The sequence below is a fragment of the Amblyomma maculatum genome, chromosome 6 (genome assembly GCF_055883805.1).
Source record: "Amblyomma maculatum isolate TAMU_Amacu chromosome 6, ASM5588380v1, whole genome shotgun sequence".
Lineage (NCBI taxonomy): Eukaryota > Metazoa > Arthropoda > Arachnida > Ixodida > Ixodidae > Amblyomma > Amblyomma maculatum.
Window position 1 is genome coordinate 154,079,727 of NC_139349.1, and position 19,393 is coordinate 154,099,119.

A 19,393-nucleotide genomic window follows, 5' to 3' on the forward strand; every position below is an offset into this window, starting at 1 on the left:
AGCTCTGAATGGAAGATGTGACTCGCACAGCGAAGACTAACAGCTGATTCAGACTCACGTTCACTCCTTGGTGGAGTGGACATAGCTCAAGTCAAGCATTGCTGCATGCGCTTTTTCTAACAGGTAGCGCATGACAATGGCCAAATTGAGAACAAATTCAAACTGGCCTGCATCTATAAGTTAACAACACTACTTTCCCCTGAAGATGACTTAAAAATGGAAAGCAGGTATTTGCACTGGCAGCAGATTTTGCTCAAACATTGTGCGCGGACAATTTTCTGAGCACAGATCCCACAGACTAAGCTATGCCATCTTTCACTTCAAGGTCCAGGTCCACCTTCCAAAGGGTCAAGGTCCACCCTTCGGTTAAAAATATTTGCCTCTCTGCTGACTGAGAGACTTTGCCCCGGGAACACAAAGCAGCAAACATTTTTTGAAAGGAGCAATTAGTAGCGCAGTCCGTAGGAAGGCTTTAGGAATGGCACACTACACAGAATGGCCTCAGAGAAGGGACACCGAGTGCACGACAACGAAATGGGTGAGAGAGAAGCACGCAGCAAGCTGCTCACACAATTAGTAGTCTTCACCCACCCTTCACCTGTCAGCCACAGAGAAAAAACAGTGGATGCTATCCTGGGTACTGAAGTCTATCCTTGGATTGGCAGCCAGAATAGAGAGCAGGGAAACTGGCTTTCAAAGGGGACAATGAGAGAGCTTTGATTTGTATTTTTGCTGCTTTCCAGTGCACACTTCGCTTTAGTATTTTGCAGAAACTAGTATCTCCAATACCCGAGTGAATCATTCTAAAACAACGCAAAAGAACAGGGACGAGAGAACGAAACGTACAACACGAGTGCTGACTTACAACTAGTGTTGTACGTTTCGTTCTCTCATCCCTGTTCTTTTGCGCTGTTTTAGAATGTATACATACCAACTCGCCCAGGCTATTTTGGCCGAGTGAATCATTGGGCTTGCTTGTTAAAAATGCCACACCCTGGTCAGTGGCCTTTAAAGTGCCATTGATACACAAAGTTTTCTCAGCTTTTCTTGCTCCTCGATAGGTAGCATGAACATAGTAAGAAAGAGAAAAAGAATCGACTAAGAAACTGCATGGACTTGTTCTTGGCACCCATTTATTTAAATGAATGTGAATGAAACATGAAAAAGCAACACAGATCTCAACAGCCAGTCAATCATGTGCAGTGGCCCTTTGCACAGAGCCCCACCGTGGTGGTGCAGTGGTTAGGAAGCTCGACTACTCCCAAGGATGCCCAAGAATGCTGCATCGAATGCCAGCCAGGGCAGCCCCTTTTTGATGGAGGTGAAAAGCCAGGTGCCTGTGTGCTGAGTGTTGTCAGTGAACGTTAAAGATCACCCAGTTGGTCGAAGTTACTCTGTAAATCTCCACTACAACGTCTCTCATAGCCTGAATTGCAGTGGGATGCTAAACCTCATAAACCAACCAAACCAACGAACCTCTGCAGAGAAGAGCGCGTACTGGAAGTACACTGCTTGTGCAAGAGGTTTCACTATCAGTAAACATGTGTCAACAGGCAGTCAAAACATGCGAACCAATGCAACACTAAGGTTTTAAGCAATCAGATGCTTTGTACTTGGTAGACTGAGCCAAACATCGTGCAGAAATTGTGAGAAACCTGCAGCTGAATGAAGCCAAATCTGAGGTAGAATACTTTAAATCTTGCTGCCTGGATGATGTGTGTGTCCTGGAGTGTTTTCAGACGACAGAGAAGATTATTCACAGTAAAGGCTTCAGTGAGTAGTAGCACTGCATGTATAATAGTGATTCCCTGTTCACATCACTCCAGAGCCATGGTACCTTGACAACGCGTATACCAAACGGTGGCACGGCACTTAGTGTCGATGGCCTTTACATCGTCAAGGTTAAGTCTGTGTATGCCCAAGAAAGGGATAAAAGAATGCTTAGGACTGCTAAGCAATGCGTTTGAACAAATGGCATTCTGTGACTCCCAGGTCAGCCCGACTGCCCATTGATGCGTCGAACCCCATCGTCAGACAAACGCGTCCCACCCTGGAAGCTAAAATCTTCGGGAAGAAGCCACAGCTTTTCTGCGATGCATTTGGTGCTTGCACCCACTCCCCCAGTTAAACTCGCTTCTTTCCTGCCAGAAGCTGCAGGACCATCTGAAGTGCACCGCACACACATGCACATGCCAGCAAAGCTTGTGTCAGTGGCCAGGGAGATTGCCTTGGATGGGAGGAAGCCACCGCAACGCACCTACCTGCGTTGGCTGGCACTGGGCTTTGGCCTAGACTGCTGCTCACCTGCCGTCCGACCGCACCCATAAAAGCACTGGGCTCCTGCTAGACTGAACGACAATGCACCCCTAAAGCCACCGGTGGAAGGCACTAGCCGCTTACCCTCAGGGAGTAGCGATGACTGCCACTGGAAGTGAATGCAGCAGCAGCAAGAAATCCTCCTGCATGTCACAGAGGCGCAGTCTGCCCTAGGGATCTGTCCTGCACTGCTACCTCCATCATCCTTAAGAATCGTCATCTGGCTGTGACAACAACCAACTAAGAGAGACAATGCTTGAACACTGCACGAATGATGAAGTTAGTGCAGGTTTTCTGGACGTGGCATTTGGCAGCAGCGATTGTAGCACACAGTGCCTGAGGAGCCTTCCCGCTTGTTACAAGGCCAGCAACTGCTCCCCTTGCCATAATTGCATAAGAAAAGCAGTTCTGCTGCTACTGTCCCCAAACCTTTTGTTCTGCACCGCAAGTGTTCCTGAGTACCAGAAAAATGTGAAAAGAGGTTGCAAAGGTCTCCCGGAAGTTACGAGAGGACATAGATAAGGCCAAACTCAAAGCGAGGGAACACAGAAACATTCCCATCGACTTAAAGAGGTCAAGTAAGAACTTGATCAGTAACAGTCTGAATGAGATGAACCAATACCTATTGATAATGCAAGATCAGAACAATACATAAGTAACTGGACCATCAAACTTAGCACAACACAAAGGAGCAGAATGAAAACATCCATGAAACCCTGAACAGGATGGGCTGAGCCGTCAGTGAACAGAAATCATGCGGTGACGTAAACAACCATCACAAAGTGGCAATAAAAAGCGAACTGAGAAAAACATTCCAGTGCAGTTTCAGAGGTGTGAAGAATGTAATAAGATTCCTGAGAAATATCAGACCGTGAACCCCCAACAAATGTGCTAACTATATAAATTGAAAGGATGGCTACCAAGAAAGGGAACTGCAGATGTGGTTGGCACAATGCTAAACCACAGACAATGCAAAAGAAGACACTCCCCGTTCAGGTGTGAGAGCATGGCACCCTCCCCTCATCATTTTCATCTTCATGGACAACGCCAGGCAGGTGTCCATTAGTTTCGCAACAATGGCCCAGGAATAAGGACGAGCCACCCTTGCAACCGATAGTAATGCAAGAGGTGACTGACGTGAACAACTGTAGGGCCACAACAACACAAGTCCAAAACAGCTCCATAATGTAATTCATAGGGGACATCTGTTCAATGGGTCATTACAACCTACATTCAGATATGCCAAATGCAATGAGGTGACACATTTATCGACCCATTGATGCACAGCTGCTTTTGGTCACACAAAAGAACTACAGTCCTGCCTCCTCAAAAACATGACCCTCATAAATATGGACGAGTCTAATTATGCAGAGTTGTTCTAGGAAGCAAACTTTCTTAATGCACTTGAGCCTCATTAACACGGAAACCCAATACCCAAATAACAGACAGCGAAACTGCATTGGGCACATTTGGGTCCATGTATTTGTGTCAATTAAAATGGTGAGTGATAAGAAAACTTCACCCATCCCAACCGGATGGAAAGAATGTGCCAGTTTGTTGAAAGACATGGGAAAGGAGGCAGAAAGAAATAGTCATAAAACCTGATGCAAGAAACCTACAGCTGGGTTTATTCTTGATGCACTGGTACGAATCTCTATGAACCTAGTATGAACTGGAATGGAGTCCTGAGGCGCTGAACCCACTCTGGCGTCATCACAGTGCGATGCCACGCACCACGTAAAGGGTGCATAAAAATAAAACAACAAAAAAATCTCATAAGCCAGTGAACATCATTCAAACTCACTGCGAAGTGTGCAGGTGAGCTTCATTAGCCGCTGCATTAGGTGACTAAGTCATTGTCACTATTGCGCAAGTTAAACAGCCACTTTCTTGCACTGTGCATCGCTGTCTTCATCACCCCTGCACAAATCCAGTCAAAAGCAAGACCACACAGGCACTTGCATATACAAGCCAAAATTTGATTGCGTGGCTACATCCGCTTGAGCAGCAACAACAATTCGGACAGCTCTACGCCGCTGCTGTAGGAAAAAGAATAGAAAAAGAACAAAGCCTCTCACTCCTTATCTGTGCTCCTTGCCTAGATCTGGAGCTTGCTACCACTCCACACAATACTGTGGCAAATGCCACAAAGCTCACGCTAATTGATTCACTAAGCCAATATGCCTAGCTCTGCAAATTTCCTTAAGTGCTGATCAATATGCTAATAAAATCGCGGAGATAACTGCTCAGAAAGTAGGAGAAAAAGCAACCACATAGCACTGGTAGGATTTGAAACCCGTAAACCAAATCAAGCTTCCTGTGTGATGCAAGCACATTGTGACACAGCTTCACTTTGCTATAAGCATATAATACTCATTTATTTATTTATTAAAGCTACCCTTGAAGGCCCCTCTAAGGAGGGTATTACAAAGGGGGGGGGGGGGGGGGAATGTTGGCACAAAGCAGAGTGTGGCCTTGCAAACCCAATCAGTTGATTCTTAGACATTATAGAGACCAACTGGAGCTGACTGACTGCAAGAGGAATTGATTTCAAACCCAAATAATTTGAATTGTGTCCAAAAATGAACTGCTTCCAAATGGAATCCCCAATATTTTATTTCTTGAGTGACGGCTACCAAATGTGTAAGAGGCTACTGGCAAAGGGGGAAGTGTGGACAGAAAAGTGTGTGTGGTCCCAATTGCGTGCCTCTGTCTGCTATGCTCCTGCTGGCTCAATGTGTGCATCTGCACTGCAACTGGACATAAATCAGTTCGTGGATTGAAAAAATTCCGAGAGCATTGCAGATTCTGCAGTGGAGAATGCAAAAGCCTAATTGCACGCGGTACATCATGCGCCCCTCAGAGAAACCAGCGTTCCGTTGAATGCATCAAAGTTCACCGACGTCCTGTAATTGGTTTACAGGAAAGAAAAGACACTGTACCTCTCACTTGGGGAATCCTACAACTGTCGTCCTCACGGTAGAAGAGAATTATGATGTGCGTTTCACGATCCCGGGCGTGACGCAGTTGGTTAAAGCGCTCTGCCGGGGACCAAAGGGATGGAGGTTCAATTCCCGGTGGAGACATGATTTTTATTTTTCTCATGACGTCATCAGGATGATTGACAAGTATCCCAAATCTAGTGAAGAAGTGGGACACTCCTCGCAGACACTCGCTGGTAATGCACGAACAAGCTGGCGGGTCACGAGCCATTAAAGGCTTTCACCTTAAAATATGGTGCTCATGTGGAACCAATCTTGCAGGAATGCCACCATATCATTAGTTAGCGGTAGCTCAGTTTCAAACACGCTCCTTTGCTTATTGCTCTGAGAAGCTGGTTTCCTATTGGATAACGAAGCAGGAATCATAGTACTGATTAAGCCTATTTTAAGGAGCTCTTTTTTTGGTGCTTGGAGGGGATCTGGTGAGCAGCTTGGCTTTTGCATTTGTGGCAGCCAGAGCACAGCAAGCTGGCCAATGTGACCTACGTTCTGTTTTAACCCCACGCAATGTAATTAAGTGTACATCACATGAACCACCAGGAAACTCCACCAAGAAAACGACGTCAAGATCATCAAGATTTCTCCATCATAATTTAAATTAGCTGACAACATAATTTGGTCTTCCTGCTTCACGCTTGTGAGGCAGGCAGGCTATACGCTCGACTATGGTGACACCACAAAAAACACTACAGAACTTGAGCCCTGCCATGGTGGTGCACAATGGCTAGAGCGCTCGACTACTGGGCCCAAGGATATGGGATCGAATCCCAGCCACAGCAACCCGGATTTTGATGGAGGCAAAAAACAAGGCGGCCGTGCGCCGTGCGATGTCAGTACACATTAAAGAAACACAGGTGGTTGAAATTTCCGGAGCCCTCCAATACGCCACCTCTCATAGCCTAGGTTACTTTGGGACGTTAAACTCCATAAACCAAACCAAACCAAGCTAGAGGACCTCATGGAAAACTTCCAAGAACCATGCCAGCTGCGGCAAACTGGCGCTAACAAAGAGCAATTGCAAATAAATGCTTGTCTTGGAAAAAAAAAGATGAGACGCACATTCATCTTCCCAATACCTTGACCACTAAAAATTAAATAAATTAGAAGGTGAGCAATAAGAAAAAGAAAACTATATAATAGACTAGAGCTCAAGAACATGATGTTAAAAAGAGTGGGCCACAAAGCCATTCACAAGAGAACGGAAACAATAGAGATGGCTAGATGCAAAAGCACACAGAGAGAGAAAAACTACGCAACTGGTAATGAAATAGCAGAGGGCTTAAGAAAAATAAGAGAACTTACAATAGTATAAAAACAATGGCAATAACAATGAAACATTGGATATGCCCACAGCAGAAATTATTACATATTTGAAATGACAATATGTTATGATACATAACAAATAGACTAAATTAACAGAACGGGGTGCGCTTAGTTGATAATTGCAAGACAAGAATTGTAATCAGATAGGTTCCATCGAAGACTAATCTGAGGGTACAACACAGTGAAATTCACCAAATAAATGCAATCACAGTAGAAACATCGATAATTCGACCTCAGTTTACTCGAAATCACAGACAATTCCAAGCGGTCCCACAATTTCTCATGCAAATTTGACAGGATAATTTGAAGTGGCAGCAATGCACAAGCCCGTCTAATTCGAAAATTCGGTTTGCTACGCAGGAATGCCCAATCTCAATTTTGCTGCAAAGCAATGGTGATGCTTGAATATGCCATAGTGATTCAGTGCCAGCACAAAAATCCACTCTGTAGTATGGCTTGCGTATCACCGAAGCGCACTCTTGCAGAGAAGACATGGTACAGCCAGACTGCAGGCAGCAGTGCTCATACCCTTTGCTCCTCTCAAGACCGGTCATGGTCATGGCAGTGTATATAGCATCAAAGCACCTCCCACCCATAGCAGTATAACCCGTGTCGCAACCATTCTTGCTCATCTCTAAGCATGTAATGCAGGCTTGCGCAATTTAATTGTACTATGTGTTGTGGCTAAAGTGTTAAATTACTGACACCTCGATCATAAAGGCCAAAATCTTATATGGCTCACGAGAAGGAAAAAATGCCGTCGGAAGTGTCTGTAGAATGTGTCAATGGAAGCCATGACATCAGAAGTTCATGTGGGGTCATAAAAATGTGTACATCATCTAATCAGTTATATATCATCATTAGTAGCATAATGCTAAGTCATATAGTGCAATACTCAGTCATATGACATTATAACAAGTCAATCATACCTACTGATGTGAAGCCATGAGGCACAAAAATAAAAGTGGAAAATGGTTTATATGTAGCGTCATGTGAGTATATGTAAATTCATACTAATCATGTGGTGTCATGACTAAGTCATGATGCGAGGAGGTATCCTGTGATTCAGAATGACTTGCAAAAGAGTGATGATGTCACCCCAGAATCATGTGACAAAGAAGAGGACAATGCGAGGTACATGATGAGTCAGTACTAAAAGCAAGTTGTGCTGACTCATCCTCTACCTCACATTGACCTTTTCCCTGCTGCTACCGTCTTTTTACTCTTTTTCAGATCACAGGACCACCAATTTCCAGTTCAAAGAAATCCATCCCCAAGGAAAAATTCTTCCACTCCGTGCCCTACTCCATTTCCTCCCCTCCTTTACTTTTCTTCTTTGGAAGCAAAAGCGTATATAAACCCTGGCAGTGATGATCCCACTAGAGAGACAATATGGTAGCAAGCAAACTGAGGCTTTCCCTCAACCAATGTTCATTTCTCTTGCATACTGTGTAGCCATCTTCTTCCCCAAGTTCTACCCAGGATTATGAGCAACAAACGCTAATGATTTCACATTTCTACACTCAAGCACACTTCTGTGCTCTCGTAATATTTCAGACCGTCCTACATTGCTTGGTCAGGTGATCTAACTAACGCCAATGCCAGTAGTGATGCTCCGTGGCACCAGTCTCACGCAGCCTCTCTTTTGAGCCACATGACAAAGCAGTTGCAGGCACATGAGGCAAACACGGTTCGGTCAAGTGATCTTGCTAGAATGTTACTGCCAGCAACGATGTTTCATGCGTCTGACTCTATGCAACCTCCACTCTGAGCCCTAAAGTCGAAGCAGCACGGAAAACAAGGGGCGCTCAACCTATTAGGTGGTCTCGAAGCGACACTCCCACCAGTACAGATGCTCCACCAGCCTAGCCCTGCACGACGTCTGCTCCGAGCCACAAAGATAAAGCAGCCACAACCAAATCAGGATGTCCTCGGAACTCCACTGCCAGCACAGGTGCTTTACTGGCCCAACCCCATGCAAGCTCCAGTCTGAGCCACAGATGATCATTGGTGCATGAGGCACAGAAAGCTTAGTCAGATGACCTTGCTGCAATGTCAGTGCCAGCATGAACACTACCAGCCCAGCTCCATGTGAGCTCCGCTCTGAGCCACAGAGACACCTACTCCAGCCCAGGACGCTCGGTTGTTAAGCTGGAGTACCCAGGTTTGAGCCTGGCCATGGCAGCCAGCAATGTTTCAATGAAGGCGAAATATAAAAGGCATCCATGTGCTGTGCAATGTTAGAGCTCATTAAAGATCCCCAGGTGGTCGAAACTATTCAGAAGCTCTCCAATAGGCACCTCTTCCTTTTCTTCCTCCTTTCTCTCATGGTGAAGCTCAGCTGTACACAGAGAAGTGAAACTGACATTGCATGCTTCCTTTCCTCAAAACCAATTTTCTATTTTCCAATGAGGTGTGCATGGCCTTGTCAGGTAACTGCGTTGCAATGCCACAGACAGTGCTGACGCTAAACTGGCCCAGCCCTATGCGACCTCTGCTCTCAGCCACAAAGAAGCAGTCACGGGTGTAAGCATTTCATGTTCTCTTCAGACGCCAGCATATCTTTTAAAAAATGTGGAGGATACTGTATCTAAGGCTTCAAATCTAGGTTAATGATTGACATAGTGTATAGAACCTGATGAAATCTATTATTCATAAAGGGTTATTTTTTGGCACCTTTAAGTTCGAAAGCTTGGTTAAATAAATAAAACCTGAAAAGATACCAGCTCTGGTGTCTTTTTATTTGCGCTCTTGGCACAAATGCATGCACACCCGTGCCCACCCCCTGCCTGTCCATCCATCCGTCAGTCAAGGAAGACTGTTGGGAATGATCTGTCAGGCATGAATCGCCATAACAACAGCCAAGCACCAAGGTGTTATTTGCTGCCCTTTTACACAAGCAAGCCTGCCAAAAGCTGCACGTCAAAGGCATGGATATGCACCTACAGTGTGTCAAAGATGTTCAGTGTGAGCAGGTGCAATATGCCAGACAAAAATGTGCCCATCCGAGCCTGCTGCACTCTAAATGAAAGAACTGTGGTGCATTTCAAAACAGACAGACATACACCCGTCTAATCCTACTTCCTTAATTTTGGTAATTATGGACACAGACCTACACATGTGCAGCTATGTCTGTGTTTTGGCTGGGAAAAGCTGGCCCCTGCCACCACCCAGCGTGTCCGCGCAGACCAAAGTGCAGGGGTAACATATTCACGTCAATAATGTAACCGCAAAGGTACTGTGTTAAGGCAATAATGTAGAGTTGTCATAGTTGCAGTAGTAACGCCCAAGGGTGCTGCATTCGCGGCTACAACACGTGTGGAGGTGCAGTGACGAGGCAAGGCTAAGGGGGGGATGGGGCGCGGGGCTGACCTTCGGCCCCGGCGAGCATCTTGCACTGCAGCTCGGTGTAGTTGGCCTTGAGCCGGGTGACTCGCGTGAACCAGATGCACAGGTTGCGTCGAGGCGCGGGGCCACCCGGGTGCACTGTCTCGAAAGAGTGGTTGACGGCGCAGCGAAGGCACTGCCATGGCTGGTAGCGCAGGAAAGAGAACTCGGCGTCGTTCAGCCAGATGCACTTCATACGGGAGCTAGTGCCGCACGCCACGCACTGGGGATCTGCGCCGGTCCCCATGGTGCCCGTACAGCACAGCGTCCTCTACTTCTACTCCTACACCCAGACCTAATTTTATGCGCACCCCTCAACGCGCCACACCCCAGACTCCCACACCTCGGCCAGGCGGCGCTTATGTCTGCCCATTAACGCAAGTTTCACAACATGCGACTCACAAGGCCAGTCGCTAGAAAATGACTGTCTGTCATGTAGCTTAATGCACTGGTATTTGCAAAAATGAAAGCGGCTGGTAGCTTGTGTGTATTGCACTGAATTCATGTTATGCACGCTAACATTGCTTCCACTGGCACAACGCAACATATGGGATTTCTCAACATGATTTTAGAGGCAAGTGCATTACTTCTTAGCCAGCAAATGCGCTTTTGTGGATGCTGAGAGACTTTTGTTTTCTACCCGCATACACTGGCACACTCATTTCTGCACTGCACTTGGCAGTAATGACTCGTGCGGTCTGAGGTGCATTAAATATATTGTGAATCTGGAATCTTTTATAAGCTGTTGCTTTCAAGCATACAGGCACGGAGGGTAAGAAACTGCTCACATTGCAGCATAGCACCTAGCGAGCATTCTACATCCAGGCGCAGCTGTCTAGCTGATACGATCGCGCGTGACTTAACTTCACTGTGTATCAAGAAAGACATCAGCCAGTTAAAACCGTGTAGTATGGACTCAGTTTCTTTGCATATGCTCAGACCCACTAATTGCTGACAAGCGCAACTAGGTCACTCTGCAAAGAATTTAGTTTATTAAACAAATCATAATTGCACCGAGCTACGTCTATGTGCTCATTTCAAAGAGGGCGACACTGCTTGACAAGTTAGCCTAGGAACGAACATGCTCCGGAAACAGTTGACATTTCAGGTTCCAGTCAATATTTGCCGAGAATGATTTGTGCAGAGAGAGCATGCATTTCAGCTGCTCTACAAGGCAGTCCGAGCTACGGTCCACAGAAGCTTTGGTTTATAGTGCTTAGTGCCCCAAAGTGACCCAGGGTAAGAGGGACACCATAGGGGAGGGCTTTCTAACACCTGGAAGTCCCTACAAGAATCTTTACCATGCTTCTGCACATGCAGAGGCAATGTCCTCAACCCATACACCATCCAAAGATGCCTAGCGTAAACATAGACATCATGAAATTGCTGTGCAGGGTATAAGCTTTGACAGAATAAGAGGTATGGCAGAGGTCATTCATCCCCCCTTCATGCTTAACCTCTGGCATGCCCACATCCTCGACAATAAGTGCACACAAAAGCTAGCCTAAAGAGCCATTGACAAGGCCAGCACCATCCCCAATACCCCATTCTCTTCCTTGCTGTAGCTCGTCAAGCTTTGCCTCACTTGACAATGCTCCCCATCATTCGCTCACCAGATGGCAGGCCACTGTGTGGCGCCGGCGGCAGACAGGTCCTTACCCACAGCACTTTTCTGCCCAAGGTCCATACCCTTCCTTGGTCCATTCCCCTTTTGTGCATGTTGCCAATACATCACTGACCCCCTTGGAGGAACCGCTGACAATGTCCCAGCCGCCAGTTTGCAGTATCTAGTGCCAAAGGCAGAACCGAGGCAGTGGTCGTTACATATGCAGCCTCAATATATACACCAATAAAAACTTGCTTGCGTATTTCCACATTCTGCAAGCTGACGTGAGCCCCAACCTCAAGCAAACTATCCAGCCTGCTGAAGCTTCCATTTTGCATTTGCATATTTTGCACATAGCATTCCCATTTACATATACAAGGGATCAGGGTTTTGGCTTCTGTCACCACAGTACAGCCAAATGAACCATAAAAACCACTGGGTCCAAACTCCTGGAAGCCATAAAGCCAAGAAGAATCAATGTTTTTTATGCAGATATGCTGATGGTTGACAACTTCCCAGTTTTCAAAAAAGGGCAAGTTTAATGATGCGTCAGTCAGATCACCTGGAGCCTTCAATCAAGTCTGCCAATAAAGAAGACAAGGGTGGGAGCGTCACCTTCTTGGGCATGCTGGAAAGCTCTGTTTAACCTGCCTATCCATCTGAATTTAAAAAGAGCTGAGTATGCCGAGTGGATCATACTAACTTTACGCATTCCTCTGCAGCCAGACTTGGGTGATTTTCATCAAACTATCGACAAGGAAAACTTCAAGAAGCACAAGGTCAGCAAGAAAGCAATGCGGACATATGCAGGAATTGACAAGACCCCAACACAAAAAAATGTTCCATCAATCTTTTTTGCTTGATGGAAACCAAACAGCTGCCAAAACTTGCCTTATGCCCAGTGTGGGTACGCAGTAAAGATGCGATCAAAGCATTTTTGCTTCATGGAAACCCAGTGCTTGTTTAATGCACATAAAAATGATTGATCGTTTATTGTAATCAAGTTGTGGATGTTGAACATGCACATTTGCAGATGGAGCTGATGAGCATCAAAGGCCCTCGTGCCATGGTTGCCAACGCCATCTACGTAAAACTGTGCCAGTTATGAAGCAGCTTATCATAATCATCATCACCAACAGCAGCCTGTCTACATCCACTCCAGGACAACATCTGCCATATCCCACCAATTAATCCCATCCTGTGCCAGCTGCATCCCCTTTAACCCCGCAAACATCCCAATCTCATCCACCCACCTCTCTGTCGACACCTGATATGCTTGCCTTTCCCTTGGCATCCAGACTGTCACCCATAGCGACCACTGGTTACGTCAAACAGGCACTCTCACCGGGCAGTCAAAGCAGTGCCAGAGTGATGCAAGAAAAGCCCACAATGCTGTCAAATTGTACTGCAGAGCACGTGCAGGCAACCAGACCAAGAAAAGAAGGGGAAGAGATGACGGTGATGAAGAGATCGAGGCACCGTGAATCGATACAAGCAGAGATGCCATGCTGATCTGTGACAAATTTCACTGGTCACATAACCAGCCTCACCACAGAATAGTTCGCTGCAAACAAGGGACGGAACCCAGCACGTCAACTGCTTCAAGGAAAGCATGGTTCTTTATTTGCAAATAATAGACCAACTAGCGGTAGTGATATGGAAACAAAGAAGTTCTGAACTGCATAGTTGCCATGCTCTGTTAAATGACTAAGCACTAGGCATGTCTTGAAATGCAGCGACCCAGTATGCAAGCCTCTCCATATAAATCGCCTGGCACTGCTTTACTTATCAGATGAAATGACCATCTGACATGACCTTGGGCCCGTTACAGCACAACTAAACTCTTGTCAGGTGCATTATTCCAATGCTATCAAATATATTGAACCATACTTAATAAAAATGTACACTGTACGCAAAACATGAGATTATGCAATTCGGAGCATGTCCCTCCCCCACCCCAATGACTGCTCAATTTCTCCTTTGCGATGAGAACGCAATATTTGACTCTAAGGATTTTTTCCCTCTATGTTCTGTGCCCATGTTTATGCTACTCGCTTGGAGAGAGTAAGAATTTAGCAAGCGGTCCTATTGTGGCATTCCACAACACAAGAAGACAGCTTTCTGTGGAGCCTAAGAAGTCGACACTGCAAGCTGGCTCGGCCCTAATTGATCACTTTGCCCCACAACATCGGGGAATCCATGCTTGTCACGCCGCCAAGCTAGAGCCTAGGGAGTCTATTTAACTGATTTAAAAACCACGCAGAAAAGTGGTGTAAGAAGCACCAACAAGAATTCATTTATTCGCTTTGTATTTGCAGTATTTGCAGGCATCTAAGCCAATTTAAAATTTTGACACACAATATGCGGTCGCTGAGGAGTGGAGAAAAAGATTCCCTCGCACTTCAAGTCTTAGCTTACACCTTAGGGGCAACTCCAGAGGTTTTTCCGAAATTTTGAGTTCATGACCACATCACATTTTTTTGTACCTCCCCATCCACAGGAAATTGCTTTTCAAATTTCCAAGTAGAACTACTTTAAAACAGCAATAACGGTTTGAAGATAAACAAAAACCCTTCATCATGGTTGGGGACGACGTTCCAGTTGATGGTGTAACAATGCACCAACATTACTGTAAAAAACACTCACATGGACGCTGAATGGCTGAAACAGCGACAGCAAATGATGACTTCATTCGCAGGTACCTAGGAAGGCCGAATGCAAGCCTCGAAATTTGATTTTCACGCAAGGAGTGGTCAATAATCTGCAAGCAATGTTTTTTACACCGTAAACAGCGCGAACATCGCCAAAACTTAGGCCCCGAAAAAGGCAAATTTTGAAATTGATTCTCTCAAAAACAACTTGCCGCACAGTTGTAAAAGTTGGCACAAAATGATCAGAATGGAGAGAAAAACCTGTACTCTAACAGTTTTTCCACAACAAATTAACCTCGAGAAACCCCCAGAGTTGCCCTTTAACACTAGTGCAGATCCTAACAGGACCATACTTTACGACAAACACAGCAGAGAAACAGCATACTACTTTATTGAAACGATGCATTTCAAGAACTACACCATGCAGAAATTTGTGCAACCACGAGAAATGGAAACAGAGCTTCACTAACCTGTCTTCATGGACGAGGTCCAACAACATCCAAAGGAGAAAAACAAAACAGCCCAACTCGCCACACAACAGTGAGAAAGCAGGTAGATGCTGTCGCACCAGGCATTCATGCAGGCCATTAATCGCAGATTGAGCAGCCCAGACCACTGGGTCAATCGCTTGCTATGCTGGGAGAGGTTGCATGTCTGGTGCACAAAGACCACCTCTTTCCACACAAACTGTGCAAAGTGTGGTCCAAACAATACGTGCCACAGTGCTATCTCATGCGAATGACAGCCGTGAAGTGACTACAGTTTGCTACAGCATGACAAGGCAGGAGATGGAAAACAATGGGGCTGGTTTTCTAAAAGTAATGAGGGCAGTGTGCGTGCAGTTTGTACAGCGCCGAGCCAATGCAGTCTAAACACTGCATCGGTGCCAGTGAAAACTGCTGAGCATGCAAATTAATGGGCAGTGAACCCTTGGTGAGAGCACGAATGTTGAACCTCATGTGATTTCCACGCTAAAGCCACTATCTTGTCACTAAGTGTACAGGCAGTACTGCCAAGGTACTGCAGTTAAACGGAACCGCAGAGGCACTACGGGCGAAACGAAAACGTCAATGCCCCACTCAGTCCCAGACGCATAGCGCATGTTCGCATCAAACGTTACGCACCCAATTCGAGACAGTTGAAAGCCGGGCACCAAACAGCCCACCCGCTGGTTGTCTGTACAATTCCCAGCTCATCACTCTAGCAAGAGCCACAACGGCCAATCCACGCCACACAGATTCCACAATATGCAGTTAACGAAACACAAAGCCGTGCGCCCCGCCCACGCAGTACATGCACGGTCTTGACAGCGATAAAATGAAGTGCCATTTGCCTCTTTCTGCCCGCCCATCGTCTCAACGCTGTTAAAACTGTGCAGCTCACATCGCAGCCTGTAACAACAGTTCCATGCAGCAGCCAATGCTCTAGAAAAAAAAATGCACGAAGCGCTGCGTTGTGCAGTGTCGGAAATTCCCCATCGCGCTCTTCACTGCAGCCAGGGGATCTCCGAGGTATGGGCTTCAATCCTGCGACTGTGAATTGCAGTTCACAGGCACAACAAGCGATGAGAATTCGTCTTATCTCCAAACTGAAACACTGCTCTCCCAGTGCTGATGGGTGGCTTTGGTATTGGTCATTTTCGTCTGTCTGGCTCCCATAATGTGAACCACCAGGCTGGCTACAGGGTGGCACGAATGGCACAATGAACACCGCGCACAAATGAGGACGCACACACCACAGAATGCTAACCTAGTCACTCACATGTTCCAGTGGTTATCCCCAGCCAAATATTAGTGTGAAAGCTGCGTAGCTTTCAACACCGATGTTTGGGCCTGTTGGTATTGATCCATCTTGTAAAACGTTCGCAGCACAAAAAAAAAACGAGGACACGAATACACACGACAGGATGAATGCTCTGTCCTGTCGTGGGTTTCTTTGTGCCCTTGTTTTTTTCGTGCTGCGAATGTTTTACAAGGTATAACTTTCGTTTGCAGCCGAGCTTAATTTTATGGATTCCTATAAATGCACTGGACAGATAGTCTTGTGCGGCCCTTAGAACTTGACAGTATGTTGAGGCGTCGGTCAAAGTGGCCACATGCCCACAGGATTCGCTGTCGGGTTGTTCAGCACGGCACTTTCCCCAAAGCCCTAAACCTCTGGGACAAGCTGTAACTGGTCCTCACAGTTGTAGCCGAGACCTGCATCTTCAGAAGTGATGAACGCATCTGACTAGAGCGACTCAACAGCGAACCCTGTAGCCTGGGCCCTTTTGGCAAAGGCCATACATCTCTCTCTCTCTCAGAGGTGGCAGCGGCAGCAGTGAGGAGCGCGGCAGGTAGGGCTAGCACTCACCGCTACGTACGGGTGACACCATCAGGGGGGATGGGCTGCTGAGCTGGCCATTTGTCTCGGTAACCTTGATGGAAATGTCGCTGGCACGATTGCTCTTACCCTTCTTGAACTCAATCTCCTCGTAGGGCCGGGTGTCCGCCTCCTTGGAGACCGAACTAGAAGGGGGGCAGAAAAACAAAAACGGGGAGAGAAAACAGGGAGCTGCAGGACGGCTGCCGAGTGACGACCACGGGTCGCGCACGTGCCACAGTACCACGCACTGCACGCGCCTCTCTTAAGCGCCGGCTCTGGCAGCGCCTACGCTGCAAAAGGAGAGGGAAGAGGGAAGTGGGAAAGGAGTGACAGCTGCCCGGGCAACACATCTAATTGAGGAGCCCTAGATAGTGGAGGCCACGGCAGAGCTGATGTCTGTGCGCCATACATCAGGTGCCATGAAAGGCTTTTACACCAGGATTCAGAGCAAGGCTGCAGCCCTGATCTGGTTCAATGCGCTGAGCTCAATGGGTTATGGAAGGATGCATGCACTATTCATAAAGCGCTGGAGAGCTTGTTAACCTTCACTAGTTTTGGTGGGTAACCAATGCATTTGCACTCTAGTACTACAAGTGGTACAGGCTGGTGATCCTCTGCCAGGTTTTGGAAAAGGCATTGTACAGTCGACATCACGCTTGTGTAGAGTGCTCGGGAGACACACGTCCCTGCAAATAAGTCCATATATCGCTGCAGCTAGTAGGTTCTTGCGGCAACACTCGAGTGAAAGTAGTGCCACAGGTAGACACAACCAAGGTAGACACTATCACTTACCCCAGAATCCTGAAGCTGGAGTCTATTTTCGGCTTTTGTAGCCCGATATGTCTTGTTCAAACGGTCTACACAAGAGTGACGCCGACTGTAAACTCCTTCTAAGACCAAATAAGTGGAAACGAGCCCCATATTTCATGTAAATAATCGCAACCAGCTATATCTGTGGCACTGGAGCTCCTAGGCACCAGTGGCGGTCCCCAGGGTCATCACATGACCCTCAGCGACAGTGCACTTGATAAAACTGCGGGCATGTGCAAAAGACCCACGCCACTAACTCCACTTGGGAGAGCTTGCAGGTGATGACTTGGTAGGCTTGCAGATGCGTACCTTCGGTGTCAGTAAGGGCAGAGCACCACGGTGAGAAAACTGATCTAGAGCCATAAATCATGGGCAAAGGGGCAGAGAGAGAGATAGAGAGAGGAGGCCTCGTAATGAGGAGCAGAGAGCAGGAACAGCTTTACAAGTTGCAAACTGGCAGTGTGCTCCTTTCTCAAATAAGAAGATCGCTGTAATCTTCCCCAAGCGTGCATGAGTAGGGCAGGCCACAAGGTCAGACTTCAGGACTAAGCCACCGTCTCAAAGAAGAAACAGCTGGACCAGAGTCAAAGACAGAGCCACAACTTTCAAAACAATGTTCCTGGAGCCATTTCTGCCACAACTTTTGCAGCTCTAGTTGTTCTGTGACAACTTTTGTTATGTGATGAGTAACACATTCTATAGTGCATGTTCACGAAGAGGAGCGAGCCCACTCATGAGTCCATACATAAAGACAGCTGGGCTTGACAAATTTCTGAAACATGCCTCCAGCTTGCTAACAGGACCTTGACATGGAAGAAGTTCGTCACCAAGTAAAGATATCAACGAGCATTGTGGTTTGAGGGTTTTTTATTTTAGCACTGTTTCTATTCATGAGGGGCTACATGTGCCAAAAAAATGGAAGTTACCTGTTAGTCGTGTGAAATCACTCATTCAGCCGTCCTACAGAAGTAAGAAAATTGTTTGGTGCCTCAGCCTAGTTGCCATAGCAATAGCAACAGTGTTTTTCTAGCGCATATAACTGGCCCCAAGGGAAAGAAAACTAAGAGCACAGTGGAATAAAATCCAAGAATTCTTCGTGGGAAGCAAGTATGGAGAACTATAGCTATCACTGCAGCTAATTATCCCAGGTGTTAAACTGTAACACACTCTCGTATTGTGCAACGCATGTCATTTTCCTCAGCTTCAACTTCATCAACTTTCCCCATCTGTGCACAAAAGCCTTCACATGTCATACTCTATGTTAAAACTCTTACATTTCTTTTTTGATGGATTCTCAGATGTGGAATTTGATTTTGAGTATACCTAACATTTCACATTTGTGTCATACCAGATATTTTTATAAATGACTTTTATCTCTTTTTACTTTTGCACTGCCCAACAGGACATCAATCACACATGGGCAATTGCTTTGCACATTCTGCCGAACTCAAATTTTCGTGCACTGGAGCACATAGACCTTTCCAAGAGGTAGTCTGACAATAAACTACTTGTTGTTATGTAATCAACTGCTATAAGAGGTAATAAGAAAAATAAGAGAACATTCACAGATAATCAGTATGATTTTGGCAATTAGCATTAGTGTTCACCAGCTGATAGAACAGCCACTGGCATGGACATGTTCAGACTATGCAATTGTGAGAGGGGTGCGATACGCTCCATCAAATACTGCGTGACACGATGTATCCACCCTACTGTTAATTCAATTCAGCCATCACAGTGTGATGCCCCCTCTCCCCACCCTCTCTCCTCTTTCTACTGAAAGTGGGAGAAGTATTTGCCCCTCTCCATTTTCCCTCCTGTCCACCATGGCTTCATACACCAATGCCAGACATTTATTGTGACAATGGAAGACCAATGCATCATTAGACAAATGCAGCGACCAACACAGAGCCTTGCTTGTCCATTCTCTGTCT

At 46.4% G+C, this 19,393-nt stretch overlaps 1 protein-coding gene across 1 annotated transcript in view; it reads right to left on the minus strand.

Moving 5' to 3' along the window:
• The window catches only part of Amph (amphiphysin), a 97,764-nt gene that overhangs the window by 10,846 nt on the left and 67,525 nt on the right, over positions 1-19,393 (minus strand). Inside the window, exon 8 of the mRNA XM_084607569.1 lies at positions 16,638-16,792. Coding sequence (XP_084463695.1) covers positions 16,638-16,792 — 155 coding nt within the window. The remainder of the gene's footprint in view (positions 1-16,637; positions 16,793-19,393) is intronic.